Here is an 18364-nt window from a genome sequence, read left to right on the forward strand (position 1 = left end):
AAGGCAGGCCTTGGCTCCCTTGGCCCATGACTTCCAAAAAAAGAAAAATAAAGGGAAACCCAGAGACAGAGGCAGGGAACAGGAAGACAGGGTCCCTGGAGACATGCTCTTCACAGGACAACAGCTTCCCTTAGAGTGGGGTCCAAAATTGGGAGTCAGTGTCTCCACCAAACTAAGCCTCCCCTCCCTCTGTATAACTCCATTTGCCCAGCGCCTGTCCCCTATCCAAGAACTGCCCAGATCCAGCCTGGTGAACATGGTTACTGCTGCCTGTGGCCTCCCTCCTCATGGACACCTTTGAGCCCTCCATGACACCTCCATATACTGGGGCCACTTCCCACTTGCTAGACAAGCAATGAGTGAATCTCTGCTCTCCCTCCTAAGTCTGGGGACCTCCAGGAAGTAATGTACCAGCTCTCAGGCACAGGTGGAAAGGTGGACAGGCAGAGATGAGTAGGCATCTCTCATACTTGAGACCATCCCTGGGTGCAAGATCTGCCTCCTCCTGGGCAGAGGACAATACCAGCGAGATCTTGACTTTCTGTTCCCATGTGGCCGTGACACCCAGATAGATAGGAAGGGTTCCTCTCTTTCTGCCAGGGCTCAAACCTCTCCTCCCTAGCCAAGCTGGTCCAGGCTGCACCTGAAACACAAACATCTTCAGTGAAGGGTGTGGAGGAGGTCACAGAAGGAAGGAAGGAAGGAAGGAAGGAAGGAAGGAAGGAAGGAAGGAAGGAAGGAAGGAAAGACACAGAGGCTGGAGTGAAATGCTCTTGTCAGGGGCAGCCACTAGCGTAGCCCAGGACAGACGAGCCTGTCTGAGCAGAGAGAGGGTCAAGGCATTGCTACAGGACCATAGGTGGAGGTGGGCACAGCTGCCCGAGCACAGGAGGTTGGGAGGCTGGGGGATCTGCCAGCCCAATCCTCCTGTCTACTCTCAAGCCCAAACTACCCCTTTCTTGGCTGACAGTAAAAAACAGATACAGCCCGGGGCTTGGAGAAAGCAGGATGAAGCACAGTCCTGTCCCCTGAGCCATCCAAAGAAAGAGCCTTGCTGGGTGGTGGTGGCACACGCCTTTAATCCCAGCACTCAGGAGGCAGAGGCAGGCAGATCTCTGAGTTCAAGGCCAGCCCGGTCTACAGAATGAGTTCCAGGACAGCTAGGGGTATGCAGAGAAACCCTGTCTTGAAAATTAATAAATAAATAGGGGGGAGGGGAGAAAGGAAAAAGGAGCCTCAGGTGTTGTTAGCAACTGATCCAGCCCCCAACAGCAGCTTTTAATCTCACGTCATTCAAGTAGGGAAGTAGTCCAGGATAACCCCCCCTGTTCCCCCTCGGTGCCCGTCCACAGATACGTGTAAGCTGAGGGGGAGCCACCAGAACCCAGCCTCTTTTGTGCCCTGCCTGGTAGAGCAGGACAGCTAGTACCTCTCAGAACCACCTACCGCCTCTCTCTACTGGGTGTCTAGCGAGTTCCACTGTGACGCAGGGCCCCGCAACCCTGCTCCCTGCTTCCGTATCCCATCTTCAGAACAAGAACACAGATTCCTACCAGTGTGGCAACCCTATCCAGGAGATGATGAAGTGGTGAGGGCGGCAGGTGTCCTCACTGGGAACACAGCTCTCTCCCAGCATGGCAGCCCGGGCACTCCTGGGCACAGATGTCAGGTCTGGACCTACGTCCTGACCCCAAGGCCGGGCACCTAAAAGCTGCTCTGACCCTATACTCTCTGGGGGAAGGAGCTAGGCACTCCATGGCCCCCGGCCCCAAAGAAAGAACATCCAGATATCCCTCATGATGTCACCGCGCCGGGGACTCCCCAGATCCCGCAGCGGCTTCTTGAAGAACGCTGGGAGTTAGTGCCTAGGCCGTGCCAGGCTCACGCAGGTGCGGCACAGGAGCCACCGTTGGAAAACAGGACTCGCCCTAACTCTGTGACTCAGCTGTGCCTCTGGGAAGACACTCACACGCTTGCCCGGAGCGGTGTGACAACCGGCACCTGTGGTAAGCTTCTTGATGTCAGTCTCACAGTGGGTGAAGGCACTTGGGCATGCCTGGGGTGGGTGGATCCCTATACAACCTCACCCCTCCCCACCCCTGCCCAATCTTGTGTAGGTACATTCCCAGCACATCCACCAGGGGGCAGCCTCTGAGCAAGTTAGCTGGAATAATGGTGGCTCTGCCATGGGCTGTAGGAGGCGGCAGATGACCAAGGGTGTGCACCAGGTATGCCTGGCACAGGAGGGCAACTCTGCCCTGTTGGGAGTGGGCCACAGCTGGTAAAGGCCTAAAGCCAATCCTTCCCCTTCAACCCACACTGAGTATCCTTATGAAGCATGTATATCCCTGGGCCCCTGGACAGAGTGGAGGACAGCCCGGGCAGAACCATGCAGGCCCTCATCCTGAAAGCCTCCTACCAGAGCTGCACAGAGGCCACTGCTCTAACTCCCTAAGAGCAGGTAGACACAAGGAGAAACTGCTCCAGACAAGCTAGGGAACCAGCAGTTAAAAGAGGGAAGAGACGCCCTTGAGTGGGAGAGGCACACCCTTGTGGGGTGAGGTACAGAATGTCAGTGAGGTGGTCCCTCAGCCTGAACCTAAGAATACGGAAGCCACTCATGAGCACTGGAGACAGAGCAGTCCTGTGCACCTGGGCTTCTTCCCTCTGGGGAGGCCCATCTGCAGCAACGTGGGCCAGGGCCAGCAATGGGGAAAGAGGAGAAGGTGGGGGTCCATCACTCTCCCACCGCTAGTGGGGCTGGCTAGTCAGAGCCCTTGGACTCCCATCTGTATGTGGGAGAGTCCCAGCAGGAGAACCCCTGGGATAGCAAAAGCCAGTTCTCAAAGAGCCCCAGGCTCCAATCCGGCCTCAGCCCACCCTGGACAAATAGGCCACAGGAAGGGCTCTGGCAGCTCCACTGAGTGGAGAAGGTGCCAGGCAGGGCCACCCCTCTGCATCGCACTCTGCATCGTGAGTGGCCTCGTCGCCATAACTGTTATCAACTTGTTTTCCCCCACAGGGAGGGGCTCAGCCTGTACCAGTGCAGCGCCTCTGTCCCAATCCCCTAGCCAGTGACTGGCCAGGTGCCCTGGGTGTGGCCAGGCTGCTGCAGGACTGACCCCGGGTCTGAAGGGCAGGTCCTTGCTGCCCCACCCTGCCCTCCAAGACACCAGAGGTAGGTCCAGGACAGGGACCATCATATAGAAGAAGCACCAGGTGCCCACTCTGCAGCAGATGCTCAGCACTGACCATGGGGTGGGGTCAACCGCCTCGACTGGGGCAACAGGACCCTACTCGGGCCCCTTGGGAAGGAAGCCCCAGACCTCAAGCCTCACCCTGCCCCAGCCACACCTAGTTGTCCTTCCGTATACATAGTAGCCACACAGTGCATCCAGGACAGTGCCTAAGCCTGGTAGCCCCAGTCTAAGCCTTGGTCTAGCCAGGATGGTCCTCCCCAAAAGCAGGTCAGAGGCTAGATCTCGCAGGTCTCCTAGTCTAGGACTGATGACCGATCACCTGGGCCTGCTCCATCCAGTATGAAGCACACGTGCCTCTATAGCCACCTCACTGGGCAAAGCAGCGTCCCGGGGGTTACAGGAGGACCGTGATGAAAAGGTGAGAGGTAGGAAGGGACAGCGAGCAAGTCCGGAGCGCAAGGAGCCACACGGAGTAATGCAAACCCAAGAAACAAAGTGAGCAGCGGAGATGGGGAGAGCAGTGAGAAGAACGATGCAGGCACAAGGACCAGCGAGATGCAGAGACCCACAGAGCCAGCGGAGGACCAAAAGCACCGGAGACCCGCCCGCCAGCCCCCATCCACCTCCCCTGCCCTTCCTCCCACGCGCAACTTGTCCCGCACTGCGCGCCCCCCCGTCACGCCCCGGCGCGCCCGCAGAGCCCACCCGCCCGAGGGAAGCGGGCTGCAGGCGGGGGTGAGGCGCACCGCTGCCGGGGGCTCCGGGCCAGGTGGGCAGCACCACGTGGAAGCAGTCGCACATCTTGGCGGCTGGTGGTGCGGGCCGCCGGCGGCCGGCCCTGCGCGTCCAGTCAAGGCCAGGAGCTGATGCGCCTGGAGAAGGGCGGAGCCCACGGCTTCGGTACCCTGCGCTGCCGCGGGCAGCCGGGCTGTGACTGCGGCTTACGCTTGGGGTACCTCCAGACCTTGGCTACGGCCCCGCCCTGGTCCGCCCAGCCCGCGCTGACCACTCGGCAGAGACGGCGAGGGCGGTTACCGCCGGTCTCATTCAGCCCATTGGTTGCCGCAGCTGAGGCCCCGCCCTACACCGGACCCGCCCCGTCGGACCCAGGCCCCTGTGGTCTGCCCTACCCCCAGCTGACTTCACCCCCTCCCTCCTTCAGATTGCGTTTCTGGGGCAGAGATTTGTCAAGTTTCTCCAGGGGCCACCGGATCGCTGCACCCGGAATCCAGGGCTTCCTTCCCTCCAGCTTGACAGTGGGGCACCGCAGTCCAGGGAAATGACAGCTGGCGATCTGAGCTCTTCAGGAGAAGATGGGGTTCGGGGGCAAAAGATAAGAGACGGGGTAAAGCCGATGCAAGGACAGGCTAGAAGCCGATAGTTGGTCATGGGGGCCTGGGCAGATCCCCTGTAGGCCGTCCGGGAGAACAGGGCCAGAATTGGGGCCACCCTACAGCCCCAAGGCAGGACTTGTCTTTTCACTGTTTTTTGTAAAGAGCCTGGCCCCTGGGACCTGACCATGACAGGACTCTATTGGCTTGGCCCCGGCTGCACGGCAGCGAAGGTACAGCCTGGCAGTGCTGGATGGCTAGTGGGGGCCCCTGGCAGGTTCCGGGCAGCCTAGGGGGCTGTGAACAAGACAAGTGTGGGAACTATTCCTGTCAGTGGGGAGGCAATATTGGTTCTCAGGATGGGCATGAGAGCAGGTCCGGAACATGGCCTGAACAGGCACCGTCAGGGGCTCCAGGTCGAAGCTTGGGGGAGGCATTCTGAAAAATCATGAGCTGCTGGACGAGGGCAGTGAGGTTGGGTGGGATTTCAGCCATCCTGGGACATCCTGGATGCTAACAAAGAGGACTGGGTAAGGCCTTGCTTGACAGGAGAGGGCAGGATCTCACCGGCCGGCCTCTACCTGAGCACCATGCAGGAGGGAACACGTTTTGGGGGGAGAAAGGCCCAAGAAGTTTCCACAGAAGCAGAGTTGGCTGACCCCAGCCTGGTGCAGGTCTGAGGGAGAGAAATGTCCCGGACAGTGTGCCAGCCATGCCAGGTGGACAGAGAGGGAGGTATGCACACCACTTTTTCTAGGGCAGCAAGATGGGGTGGGAGCCAGGGGAGGCTAAGACGCAGCAGAAGAGCCACACGGACCCAGGAACAAAACCATGCACTCAGGCCGGCACACACACCACAGGCCACCTTGGATTTGTCCCCGTATACTCAGACATGTGCACACACACACCCACACCAAGTGTAACAGGACACAGATGCATATGCACACAGGAGCACACAGTCTTAGGTGCAAGCGGGAACTCCCCACAGAAGTCAGGGCCCAGGTGAGCCAGTGGGCATTGGAATGACTCACCCTCGGCAGTTCCCGTTAGCTCGGCTGCAGTGCTGGGCAGCCTGCCAACAACACGGGTCAGACAGACACCAGGCACTGCTGGGAAGGAGCCTTGGCAGCCTTCCCCTCCAGCTGAACAGGCCTCAGCCCTGCCTTGGTGGGACACGGGTCTCATCCCGTCCCCGGGGAAACGCCCTGGATGAAGAACACTACCTTGTCTCTGGGCAGAGGGGCCTCTGGGTTCTGGGGTACATCTCTGTCTGCTGGGTAGGCTGGGAGGTCTCAGTCTGTCGGTCCGGTGCATCTGAATCCGGCTTCAGGTTCTGAGAGCAAGGGCCTGAGAACAAGGCGTAGTTTTGTATCACCAAAGACCTTTGGGTGAAGACCCGGTTATGTCCCTGGTCTCTCGGCAACGTCGTTCAAGCAAAGTGGTCTCAGGTTGTCTAGCGTGATCCACCTAGGGCTGTGGCGGCGCCCATCAGCTCTTTTGGGATGTGGATGTCATCCAGGCTACCCCAGTTCAAACAGGCCGTCACGTTAGGGGCACAGTGCTGGGTAAGAGGTACCCAGGTGTGCCAGCTCGCTCCCATTTGCCACTGTCAGGATGAGTTGAGCTTGGTCATGAGGCCTTCCTTGAGACACCTGAGACCCTCTTGAGCTTCCTCCATGGGGCCTGGACACCCTTGACCCAGTGAGAAGGTGACCATGCATGGACCTGGCCGTGCACGGTCGAAGCGTCTGTGTCTGCTCTGCTGGGGCTTGAGAAAAAGACAAGGCTGCTCACCGCCATACTCATTTGCAGCCTTGAGGGTTGCTTCAGGGCTGGCTTAGGTCCCAGATCCAGGATGTGGGGTGGGAACCCAAGGGCTCTGCCTCCCTTCTCTCGCCCACTCTGACTCAGGGCTGGTAGGCAGATCCGTGCTGCTCGGGGTCCAGCACTTGGACTACAGCTTGAGGGTCAGGGCGAGGTGAGGCCTAACATGGGGAGTCCAGCTGCCGTCTCCCAGATAATCCCCCTTGGACTAGAGGTCAGACCAGACACTGTGGGGGACAGACACCTTGGGGTATCTGCCTAGAGAGCTTTCCACCCCAGGAAAGAGCCACAGACGGAAAGACAAGACCATACACTCACACCAACACACATGCCGCAGACCACCTTGGATTTGTCCCAGTATCCACAGACATGCGCACACACTCCTGCACACACACTCAGGTTCACGTGCACAGATATGTACACTCCTGAGTAGTGCCTTTGGAAGACCCTGTTACGGAAGCCACTTACCTACGCGGGTGGACCAGCCACAAGTCAGACTCCCTCCCCAGGGCCCAGCAGACCCTTCTAACACCAGTAGTGTTCTGAAGCCTAAACCTAGCTATGGGATCACAGTGAACAGGAGCAAGGGAGAAAAACGTATGTGGTAGGGACCTGCCCTGTTCCGCGGGCTGTTCCTTCCCCCAGTCTGAAGCCTGGCCATCCTCTGCTGCAGAGCGATGCACTGCCAGGAGTTCCCGTCACCACACTCCGGCTCCAGCCTCCTCCCCATGGCCTCCTCTGGGGACAGATGTCCTGCTGGGGAAGGCCTCCTGCAGCAAGGTCTAGCTCAGGAATTTATACCCCCTCCCCAGCATGTGGGGAGATGACCCAGCTCACAACCACGCCCAGCCCACAACCAAAGGCTTCACACCTCCTGTAAACGTCAACTCAGGGGTGTTGTGCGGCTCTGTAACACCCCATGATCTTTCCCCGCAAAGGCTGGGTCCCGGGGAATGGAGGTAAAGAGAGGATTGGACCCGATGTGGTCATGGCTATCTCACGTCTGCCCCTCCCCCACTGGCCTGACCCAATGCTCCACTGCCTCTCCAGGAAGGCTGACCATGATGCCCAGAGCATCAATGATTGATGTATTATCCTGCAGCAGCCGCAGCAACATGGCAAAAATAGTTTTGCTAGCATCATGGCCCCGCCCCACCTCAGCCCACAGGCACGCGGAAGGCAGTGGCATCTGTGGCCACTCTCCCCGAAGACACCCCACTCATCTCAGTCCTTTGCTTCAGTCTTTGTTCAGACCATGAAGAAGGGTCCAAGCCTGCAGGTCCAAGAAGCTGAGGGCTGTCATAAGTAGGTGGGAGCCCCTTACCCAGAGCCCTCTATTTCCATGACCACAGAGGCCCTGCCTCGACTTCCTCTTCCTCAGTGCTGAGTACTTGTGAGGTCTGGGCATGGTCCCAGGGCCTCCCAACCCCTGCACCCACACAGCTCAGCACGCAGCTGGGGTCAGGAAGTAGGGAGATGATGGGGCATATTGGAGTGTTCTGCTGCCCCGACGGCAGTGGACTGTGGCCCACCTGGGACTTGAGGAAGCTCTGGACCACACAAACCACAGGCACAGAAGCGGGCGTGTGACCTCCCATGTCACTGGGAGACATCAGTGGTTTCTGGGACGGTCTGTTCAACCGGTCCTTACCATCAGGTGACCTCGGAAGGCACCAGGGTGACTGTAGGCTTTGGGTAAAGCAGCACTACCCCAGGCAGAGGAACTGGGGGCCGGAGAGGGAGAAACAGGTGAGGGGATGGAGAACTGTTGGGGCTCGGCCAATTCACGGTCGCTCGGGACTCAGCCCACTCTCTCACACCTTAACTTTAGGGGCCGCTCTAGCCCAGGCTGCCCTAACTTAACCAAGGAGAGCTGCTGCCTCCTTTGCCCACCCACCCGGGCCGTCTGACCTGCTCTTCAGGCAGCACTAGGCACCCCTTCCTCACGGCGGCACGTCTTTAGTGGGGTCCCCGGGGTCACCCAGGTCTGTCGGTTCACTACGTCTGCTGCAGAAACATCACTAATGGACTGGACTAAACTGATACACACTTGTTTTCCGGCAGCACAGGCTTTCACACACCTACCTCTCCATCCCCTCCTCTCCCTCCCTCCTGCGAGATAGGGTCTCGCCATTTAGCCCAGGCTAGTCTCAAACTCGCTGGTTTCTAACTTCTGATCCTCCTCCATCCGCTTCCCAGTGCTGGCATGACAGGCCTGTGCCACCACACCCAGTGCCCCTTTGTAAGGACTCATTTCCCCTGAGCACAGCTACAGGACCCAGGACTATCTCCCCATCTCCAGATCTCCACTTGAACCCCACACAGCAGATCTATCCATTTTCTAAGGTTTCATATCCGTGGCTTCTGGAGATTAGAATGTGGACATCTTTGGGGAGCATCCTTCCGCTGACTCGCTGTTCACACAGGCACCCCAACCTGGGCCTGTGACTCAAGAACTAGACCCTTGAGCATTCTCCAGTCTTCCCTCCTCCCTGACAAAGCTGAGGCCTAGACAGACTCCGGAGGAACTGGGGGCGGGAAGGACTGCTCCTGCCCCACTCTTCTTCCCAGTCTACGTGTCCCACTTTGAGCCCAGGACTCAGTCCTCCTATCTTCTTCCAGCTCCCCTGAACCTCAAGGACAGCAAGGGCAGTGGGCGAGGGGAATTGGAGCCGTGCAAAGGGAGAGGAGGACCTGCTGGGTCACAGTGAGACCAACAGAAGGCAGTGTCTGCAAACACAGACAGTGTCTGACCCCATCCTCCTGGGCCACTGAGAGCTGGAATGGCTCAGCCAAGACCTTAGTCCTGAGCTCTCTGCCTGCCTTAGAGAACAGTGCCAGGCTGGTCTGCCCAAGGGAACAGCGAAGGCTGTGGTCCAAGATGCAGAGAATGATCTCATCTTGTCACTTTTAAATCAAATCTCCCAATAGTTCTGAGGAGGCTGGGGATGAGAGACCGAGTAATTCATGCAAGGGCAGGGCCCAAGGAAGTCCAGGGCAGGGGGAAATCTGTGTATGGAGGACGGGGCTAGAACTGGGTTTAGATGCAGGCCTGACCCACCTGTTTCCCAGGGGAGGTTGGTAATGGCTGCTAGTCCAGGATGGCTTGGGTAGGGATGTGACATGCTGCAGGTTGACTTCATGAACCTCGAAATTGGGGACAGATGGGAAAGGGCCAGGGATTTCTGTGGCTGGGGGCAAGGCTGGTTCATCGGGACCCTTACGCCGCAGCACAGCTGGCTGCAGGAGGCCGTGAGAGTCTGATTGCCCATGACCAAGACTGGCCCTGCCCTGCTTTGAGACTGGCTGGTGACCAGGCCCAGACTGTGAGCACATGACAGAAGTCAGTGGCTCCCCTGCTCTGCAGACATTAGACCCTCATCCTCACTCAAGGGAGAGTGGTCTGGGATTGGGCTAAATCAGCGAGGCACTTTTTCCATCGTACCCACGTGGCCTCCAGTCTTGAGAAACCATTCAACAAGAGCGCAGGAACCAGGGCCAGCAGGGTGGGAGGGTGTAGGCTGAGGGGCCAGCACCCTGGCAGTGGCTTTACTCCCGGGTGTGTGACTGCAGGGGACACATCGAACACACAAGCACCTGGCGCCATAACAAAACGAGAACCGCTCATTTGTAGGGCGGAGGAGGCAGGAAAGCCGGCCAGGATAGCAGGCTGGATCCCACTAGCCATGAAGCCATTGCCCTCTCCTCTGCTCCGCAAGTTGCGGCCCCGCAAGGGTATAAAAAGGGCGGGGCATGGACGGGGGCGCTGCTGGCCACGCCACGCGGTGGCGTGCTGACGCCACGCGAAGCACGCCGGAAGCCTGCGGGCGCGCACCGTTGCCGGGCAACGCGCGGCGCCGGCTTGCAGGGCTAAGCTGGCTGTGGGTATCTCCCGGCCGGGCGCCGGGAGGCGCGTCGCGGTGGCCAAGGTGGGTGCGCGCCTTGCGGGCCTCTGGGAGCCCGGGACCTCCTCCGCTGGGGCCTTGGACCTGGTCTCAGAGCCCGTGAGACTCCCGCCTGGGACGCGATCCCCGAGCTCCCTGCCTTCAGCCAGCGGCCTCGCAGACCCAGTTCTGCGGCTCATCTGTCCACAGGCCTTCCTTCGCCTCACTTGTTTGGCCCTAGGACACGCCCCCGTGCAGGACTGGCCACCCGCGCGTGCCAGGAGGGGTCGACTCCACAGAGGCACGTGAACACTCCCAGGAAGCCCTGGGCAACTCCAGCTCAGCAGCTGCATGTTTTCTGAGCAGCTTTCCTTCGGGTCGGCTGGCCTGGCCACACCAAGATGCAAGGCGGGCAGGAGGTGAGGAGAGAGGCAGTGAGTGACCTCGCACAGGAACCTGGAGAGGGGTCCCTTCACCAAACAGCTGGAGGACGGAGTGGTGACGGTTTGGAACGGAGGAGAATCTGCTGCGATGGTCCCCTGACTCCTCTGCCTGATGCGAAAGCTAGCGGCTCCAGACTGGAAGAGGGTCTTCCCGCCTGCATGCTCAGCTGTCCACACCCAGGGGAGCTCAGCGGAGGCTGGGGAGAGTTCGAAGGCTTCCGGGAGTCTTCAGCTAAGTCCGAGCAGTTTTCTCAGTCTTTTGAACTCCTAGGAAGAGCCGCAGAACATCAGCCGCTGAGAACCCCTTCAATCCCAAAAGAGCATGGTTCTTGCCAGGTGCAGCAGGGTGGACCCTGGGTGACAGGAACTGCTGCTGGCCCGTCTTCAGAGGTATTTCTGTGGTTGAGTGCGAAGTATTTTTACGTTAGAGTTTGCCCAGGCTTCTGTGTGCTGAGGGCGTGGGAGTCTTGCCAGCCTTTGAGCCCCCTCTCTGGTCTGTCTTTTGCTGTGTGGTTGGCTGCCCTCTGCTTAAGAGGGGGGACAAGGAATGGAGGGCTTGGCCAAGGGACTCCGAAGAAAGGGATCTGAACAAGGCACGGTGGGGGTCCAAGCTGGGCCGCTTTCTCTGAACTTTCTCCTGGGGCCTGAAGCCGCACTTGTGTGGTCCTGTTCAGGGCACATGGGGAATCCCGAATTTGCAGATTTACAAAGTCTCAAACCTGAACGTCAGAGCTCACAGTTCAGTTTTGAGTACTGAACCAGGTCGTGCCAGGCCAGGGTCCTGCTCAGCCCTCAGAACTGACCACACCTTTGCCTCTGAGCCCTGCCTTCCAGCCATTCTCCTCCCCAGTGGCTCGCCCCAAACACGGGTGAACAAATATGGGTACAAGGAGAAAGAATGGAAGGAAAGGGTGCTGCTGGGTAGACACTGCTGGGGAGGCCTGTCTCCTTGGACCGCCAAGGAGGACCATTATTACTGTAGTCAGCTGCACCTTAACATTGGTTCTGAATCGGGGGCTTTCTCCACCATATTAGAAATGTCAGAAAACATTTGTGCATAACAGGAATTTTACATAGAACACTGGATGAGTGTAGGAATGTGCTGAGCTGCTGCACACGGGCACACCTAACACTCACCCAAACACTTGCCAGCCGCGCTCTGCTACCACCTGGTTCAGACTCTGTCCACACCTCCTCACCTAACTCAGCGTGTGCGAGGTAAAGTATGTCTCCACTGCCGTTCCCATGGACTTCTGAGCCCCTTGACATGGAGACAGGGGCAGTATTGACAGTCCACCTTCTCCATGTGTCCCGACAGTCCACCTTCTCCACGTGTCCTGACCAGGTTTGAGCTGTGCACTCCTTTCCTGCAAACCCATGGCTCTCACTGTGTCTTCACACAGCCTGGAGATTCTGAGGAATAATATCATCAGTGATGGCCACACCAACTGAGCATGCAACCAGGGACAAAATGCATCCATATTAAAGTCAATTATTTGGAATAATATAATGTATACATTGCTCCTAACATTGGAATGTTCTCTCTTTCCAGTCCATTCTCAGCTATGAGAAGGTTTTTAGGTGTGCGTTTCAAGAAGTCCCAGTGGAACGGGCAACTGAAGACATTTGTTCTCTAGACCATTTCTTAGAAATAAGCAGTGAAGAAAATGCTGGCCTTGCATCTGTGCCTAGACTGTGGTAATGAACTATGATTGGGACCAAGGGTTGTCAAAGCAACTTCATCTTTGTCTCCAGAAGTGGTTTCACAATGCTTTTTGATTGTTCCTAGAGAGTATAGCGTCCCTGTAGCCACCTGTAGGCCACAGCGTTCCAGAGGGACCAGCAGCACAGATGGACACTCCAGCAGTGCCCCTGGTGTGGCCTCTCTGGGCTGCTGCTAGGGATTTGGCTCAGTGGCAAGTTATGACCCGTATGACCTCAGCCACAGTTATAGGAAACACCCCAAGAGCCATCACTGACCTTTAGGATTACCTGTGTGTGCTTCTAGAGAAAATCACACATAGAGTAGTGTCTGGCTGGCCATTTGTTAGGGGTGTGCTCTCCACTGACAGTAACAGTGGTAAGGGGCCAGAATACTAAAGAGAAATTGTCTTGAAACACTGCGTGAAGAGAAGGTAGGGTGAGCAGGCTGTCTGTCACCCAAGGCTCAGGGAAAGCTAGCTGGTCTGCTTCGGGTTTCTGCATGCCTGAGCAGGCCTGGGCATTTGTCAGAGCTCTGCAGACTCTGGACTCTTATCCATCATGACCACCATGTGGGGCCAACCCAGAACCTGCCCTGAAGACCCTCCACCAGGGCCTAGGGATTTAGGCCTGGAGCCCAGGGGCTGTGACCAGCAGTACCCAGCTGCCTGGCGCTCCTGTAAAGTGTAGCCTATCTGGAGCACCTGCCTCAGGGCAGCCCCAGCTAGAGGTGGCTGTGCTAATGTCAAGTTTTTCAGAGGCCCAGGTGGCCCAGGTGTCAGGTTTGGCAAGGCTAGACATGCTGGAACAGGGGGATGGCTATTGCTTTAGGGCGGAACACTCTTGTATGTTCAGAAACGTGAGTGTTTGGGAAAAGATGACCCAGCATTTGACACATCCTGTATGGCCTTGCAGCTACTGGGTGCCATTTTACTTCTCACAGGCTCAGTGCACACGGCACACAGCACTAACATGGCCACAGTCAACATTCCCCTATGGGTTTCTTCATTGACTCTCCTGAGTATGCGTTCTGTATTGCATGCACCTGTTCTGTGACCAGTACAGTTGTAGACACTTGAGTGAATAACACCAATAAATCTGGCCTCAGGCTTCTCCAAGAAGACACATAGGTAGAGGACGTGTTGTTAGTAAATGTTTGGGTTTACAAGAGAGGAGCGCCCAGGCCTGAGTCCTCATGGGCCAGTGCCCTCTGCTGTAGGGCTGGGCTTCAGTGATGTGCGGGGGAAGTCTTTCAGGTCTCCGGTCGTGACTGCATCTTTCTCCCAGCTCTGAATCTAGGAAACTCTGGAGAGCTCTTCAGAACCCCGACACTGCATCTGCTTCACAGCGTCTCTGGAGCGAATCTCACTGTTGGGAAAACCTCTTTCCTGTCCTTGGGGTAGATGCTGCTCAGAAGGTAAGGAGGCCCGGGGAGTGTGGCAGTCAGGCCTGCTACTGTGCTGACGTGCCCAAGCAGAATACCCGGAGGGGGGAAGAGATTTATTTTGGCTCAGATTTTAGCTGCTTCAGCCTGTGGTGGGCTGTTTCCATGTTTCCGGGCCTGTGGGGAGATGAAGGGCATCACAGAAGAAGACTGTCACAGTGGACAGAAGCCGAGAGAAGCAGTAGCAAGCAGGGACCAAGGCAAGATAGAGCCTCAGGGACACACCTCCCATGACCCACTCCCTTCACCCAGGCCTCACCCCTAAAATTTCTGTCACTTCACAGTAATGCTGTGGGATTATGAACCCATTGGTGAATTAATACATGCATGAAGTTAGGGTCCTCAGGATCCAGTCACTTCCAGAAAGCCATAAGCTGGCAACAAGCCCCCAGCACAGGAGCCTGTGGGGGGTTTTTCATATTCAGGAAACTGTTACAGGAGGTGGAGACTACACTGTGGCCGGTCAAGCTGGCCTGGCACACTTTGGAGACCACTGACCAGGGACAGGGTGGGTGGTGTTGAATACAGACTCTGTAGTAAGGGCACCTACCTGCCATTGCACTGGGAAGACCATCTTCCACAAGGTCTTGATGTTCTCCTCAGACTGGAACAGGGCAGAGTTGGGGAGGGCAAGGCACGGCATGAGGGTAGTGGGGTGGGATGTCCTGTCGCTCTTGGTGGCATGCTGTCCTTAGATTCATGTGCGTGACTCCAGCAGGAGTATACACCAGCAGGCACGAGGAGACAAGGTGTATGTGGGTCACGGTTGCATGAAAGGAGGTGATACCGTGTCATAGCAGAACGCAGTGATGTGCTACCCTGTCGGTGGTAGGCCTCTTGGGAGCCGCTAAAGGGAATAGAAGCAGGTAGAGAAGAAGGATGGGCAGGGGCCAGGTGCCTGCCAATGGAGGTGCATGTAGAGCCAAGGCTACAGCAGCACACAGGAGGGGTTGGGAATGAGGTCAAGTTCTGCATGGATATGTGGTATGTGTGGGATCAGGCACACTTGAGGCACCTCGGCGATGTAGTGGGTTGATTTGGTGTATACCTGAGAGGTGGTTTAGGTGGCGGTCAAAGCCATCAGGTACCCACTAAACATATGGTGGTCCCAAGAAGAAAGCCTGATGTCTGAGATGGGAGCCAGCCAAGTCCAGGGCAGAGCAGCAGGAGAGAAAGGCCCAGGAGGTGGCTGGAGAAAGTAGTGGACAGCGCCCAGTGAAGCATGAGCATGCACAGGTCAAGCCCCTGAGTTTCCAGAGATGTTACACCTCAGAGCCAGAGGTCAGGTGGCCAAGATCTTTTCATTCTTAAATACTATGCAAAGCTTTAAATAGAGAAACTTAGAGGCCAAGAAGGAAGGAAGCTCGGACCTGGTGAGGGCAGCGATGTGGGCTGGTTACCTTAGCAGCCCAAGGTCGTCAGGCTGGTCAGGAAGTGAGTGAGGAACTGGGAGGAGAGAAGAGCATCCTTCCAACCCCTTCCCACCCACACCCCACATAGGAGGTCAGCCTGACCCTATGATGCAGGAAACATTGAACCTGAAGGCTAGGAAATAGGTTCCTGGGTGTCAGGCTCCAGAGGGACAACTCCAGGCAATGGAGAGGCGAAGGGGACTTCCTGGAGGTGACTATGAAGACATTCTTTTTCTGTTGCTGTAACAAAGTACCTAACACCAGGTAGTTTATAACATTCACACACTCGTGTGAGTCATAGTTCTGGAGGCTGGAAGTCCAAAAATGTGGCGCTGATGCCTGCTTCAGCATCCGGTTCCATTACAGCACGGCTCAGCATCATGAGGGAGACACAGCAGGCATGCCAGTGCTAGCCTCTCTGCTCTGCTCGTAAAGCCACTAATGCCACCATGGAGGCAGCCTGTGATAACCTCTAAGCCTAATCACCTCCCAAAGTCTCCCTCCAAATGCAGTTAACTTATGAACTTAGGAATTCAGTTCATAACACCTAACCTTTTAGAGACACATCCTAGCCACGTCTGGAAGGTTGCAGAGCGCCCCAGTTCTTGAGGCTCATGAACCAGGTGATGTTCAGCAGGTGGCAGGCAAGGGTGGGAGGTAGGGCCATGGGTCTGACCCTCTGAGGGACCCAAAGCATCCAGAATTAAGATTACTGTGATCTTAGAGTGAAATTGGCAATGCTGTAACAGAGGTTTCTTTCCTTAGAGCCTTTCTGGAGGCCAGGGTCATGTTCTAGAAGGTTCTGACCTCAGAAAGCCTGAAGAGCTGCTGGCAGTCAGCAGTTTCCGCCTACACCACTGCAAAGCCCTGATTCAGACCAAGGTGAGCAGAGTCAGGAGCCCCATCCCTCAGAGTGCCAAGGACCATGGACTGTTAGTCAAGAGCACCCCAGGACCAGGATGGGTGTCGAAAGGCCAGGGTGGCTATAACCATTGGGTCAGAGGCTGGCAGAGGCACCTACAGGTCTGGGGAGCAGCACTTCTCAGGCTGAGGGTCCTTCTGCAGCCACCCCATCAGTCCATTACAGCAGGGCCCAGCCGGAAGAGAGGTGTGGACTGGAAAGGGGTCTTGTTCCTACCCCTCCCTTTTACCAGGGAGGAAGAGCAGGCCTGTCTGGACTGGATCTCGTACCCACCTTTAACCAGACACTTCAGGAAGGGCTGTCTGTATGTGTGCCCAGGAGACAACCAGTAAGGCAGGGACTGGGGTACCTGCCACAAGGATCTGCTTTGTAGTGCTGGGGAGAGGTGACAGGAGGGGAGGGGACGGAATACAGCCCTGTGTCTCTGGGAAGCCAAGCATCAGGGCACAGTGGTGCCTGGCGCCCAGCGGAGGCGAGCTGCAGCCTTGGTTGATATATGGGGCAGATGATGGGCTCTATGGCACTCAGGAATGGGCATCATTATGAACTAACAGGGCATGATGCCAGAGGTCCCCTGAGACTATCCCTCAGCTTTTGGAAGGACAAACCTCTGAAGGAGTGCTGCAGTTGCCTTTAAGCAACAAGACATTTAGAATGTTCATCCTTCACCATAGTACTTGGAGGATGTCCAGCAGCAGCTCTGAGGGTGGAAATCTGTGAGGTCCACCAGATGCTGGAGTCAGGAGTGCAAGGGCTGAGGTGGTAAGACCCAGTGCAAGGGCCAGGAACACAGTAAGGAACAGACCCACCCTGCTTTTGGACAGCAGGGCAGTCACAGAATTGTAAGGAACTTGGTCTGGCCATATGGGAAGTTATGTGGCAGTAATTAGATACAGGGAGGAGAGGCCAGGGCAGAGTGGATGACTTCTTGTAGCCTCTGTCCTCACCCTCTCGATGGTTCTCTGGTTGAACTGCACATTGAGGCCAAGAAGGGAATCCAGGGGGGCTCCAGGGTATGCAGGGAACCTATCCAGGTTTCTTTAGTGTCAGATCTAGTACCTGATCTCCACTTTCCTCTCAGCTCTCAGGGACATCTGGCAGCAGACAAGGCAGCCTGATTACCTACAGCCTGTTTCTGAAGACACCACTACAAGGAAATGGGCACTACATCACCATTCCACAAAAAAAGATCTTTACTCCACGCAACCTAAAAATGGCATTCTTTAGTAATGATGTTTGCTAAAAGCAGGAGTACTTTGTACCTCTGTGAGATATTTTACATTCTTACTGGTTTTAGTACTGAGAACTATTCTATGGCATTGTTTCCCAGATCCATGATTGTTTCCTAGGACCTCTATCAACCTACTGTATACCTAATGCGCTCAGATCTGATGGGGTGCACAGAGGTAATGTCCTAGGGCAGAATCAGTCTCCATAGTTTCTGGGGACACTGTAGGCTGGCACCAGGTGCCTGATGACTCCTGCCTGGCTCATAGTTGGATCCATGAGTCACTTGCAGGACCCCACCCTGGCCCTGGCTTCCCTCGTGCTGTTCCCTAAGATGTTAATGCATACCCCTGTGCCGGATCCTTCCCTCACCCAGCAGCCTTGAGACAAGCTTTTCTCTTGAGTAGAAGGGTGGGTGGGAAACCGCACTGGGTGTCCCAGGGGAACAGCTGGATGAGCATCTGCTGAGAGAACTTTTTTCTTCTAGGGGCATACTCAAGGCAGCACTGAATTTTGTAAACTTTTATTAAAAAGAAAAGACTATGTAAGCCTGTGTTCTTATTGACTCATTAGCTCTTGGAGATGCTACTGTGGGGCTGACTTGCTCAGGAGACACTAGCTTCACTATTGACTGAACTGACCAAGTTGTCCGGAACCAGACAACAGTCTAGACAGGACGTATGGAGTGTTGGAACTGCTCCCGTCAGTAGAGGAGAAGAAAGGTGCTGGTGATACATCTGATCCTTGTACTCAGCCACCACTAGGTGACATATAGTTTGAGGCTTATAACGAAAGGATAACCCATTATTTTTCTTTTATGTGGGGAGGGGGTGTTTGTTTTGGGGGGGTTGCCAGATGTTTAGGAAAGCTGCCTTATCTGTGCACTTTCAGAAAGCAGCATTAACCAGCACATGGCAAGAGGAAGCTACAACTTCCCTGTGGCTGCAGATGCAGAGGTACTGCTGTCTGGAAAGGA

The 18364-nt window shown here is 56.2% G+C and overlaps 2 protein-coding genes across 2 annotated transcripts in view; one reads left to right on the forward strand and one right to left on the reverse strand.

Moving 5' to 3' along the window:
• Positions 1-4016, reverse strand: part of Ahnak2 (AHNAK nucleoprotein 2) — a 29899-nt gene extending 25883 nt beyond the window's left edge. Inside the window, 1 exon segment of the mRNA XM_028883694.2 lies at positions 3947-4016. Within this exon segment, the coding sequence (XP_028739527.1) occupies positions 3947-4001 (55 nt within the window). The 5' untranslated portion in view covers positions 4002-4016.
• Positions 4017-10242: 6226 nt separating this feature from the next.
• On the forward strand, positions 10243-17936 carry Clba1 (clathrin binding box of aftiphilin containing 1). Its single transcript, XM_028883690.2, has 5 exons — positions 10243-11072; positions 12235-12380; positions 13671-13800; positions 16005-16121; positions 17243-17936. Exons 1-5 carry the CDS (start codon positions 10641-10643, stop codon positions 17402-17404), a joined length of 987 nt encoding a protein of 328 aa, XP_028739523.1. The 5' UTR covers positions 10243-10640; the 3' UTR covers positions 17405-17936.
• The last annotated feature ends 428 nt before the right edge of the window (positions 17937-18364 follow it).

The sequence above is a fragment of the Peromyscus leucopus genome, chromosome 14 (genome assembly GCF_004664715.2).
Source record: "Peromyscus leucopus breed LL Stock chromosome 14, UCI_PerLeu_2.1, whole genome shotgun sequence".
In the NCBI taxonomy this organism is placed as follows: Eukaryota; Metazoa; Chordata; class Mammalia; order Rodentia; family Cricetidae; genus Peromyscus; species Peromyscus leucopus.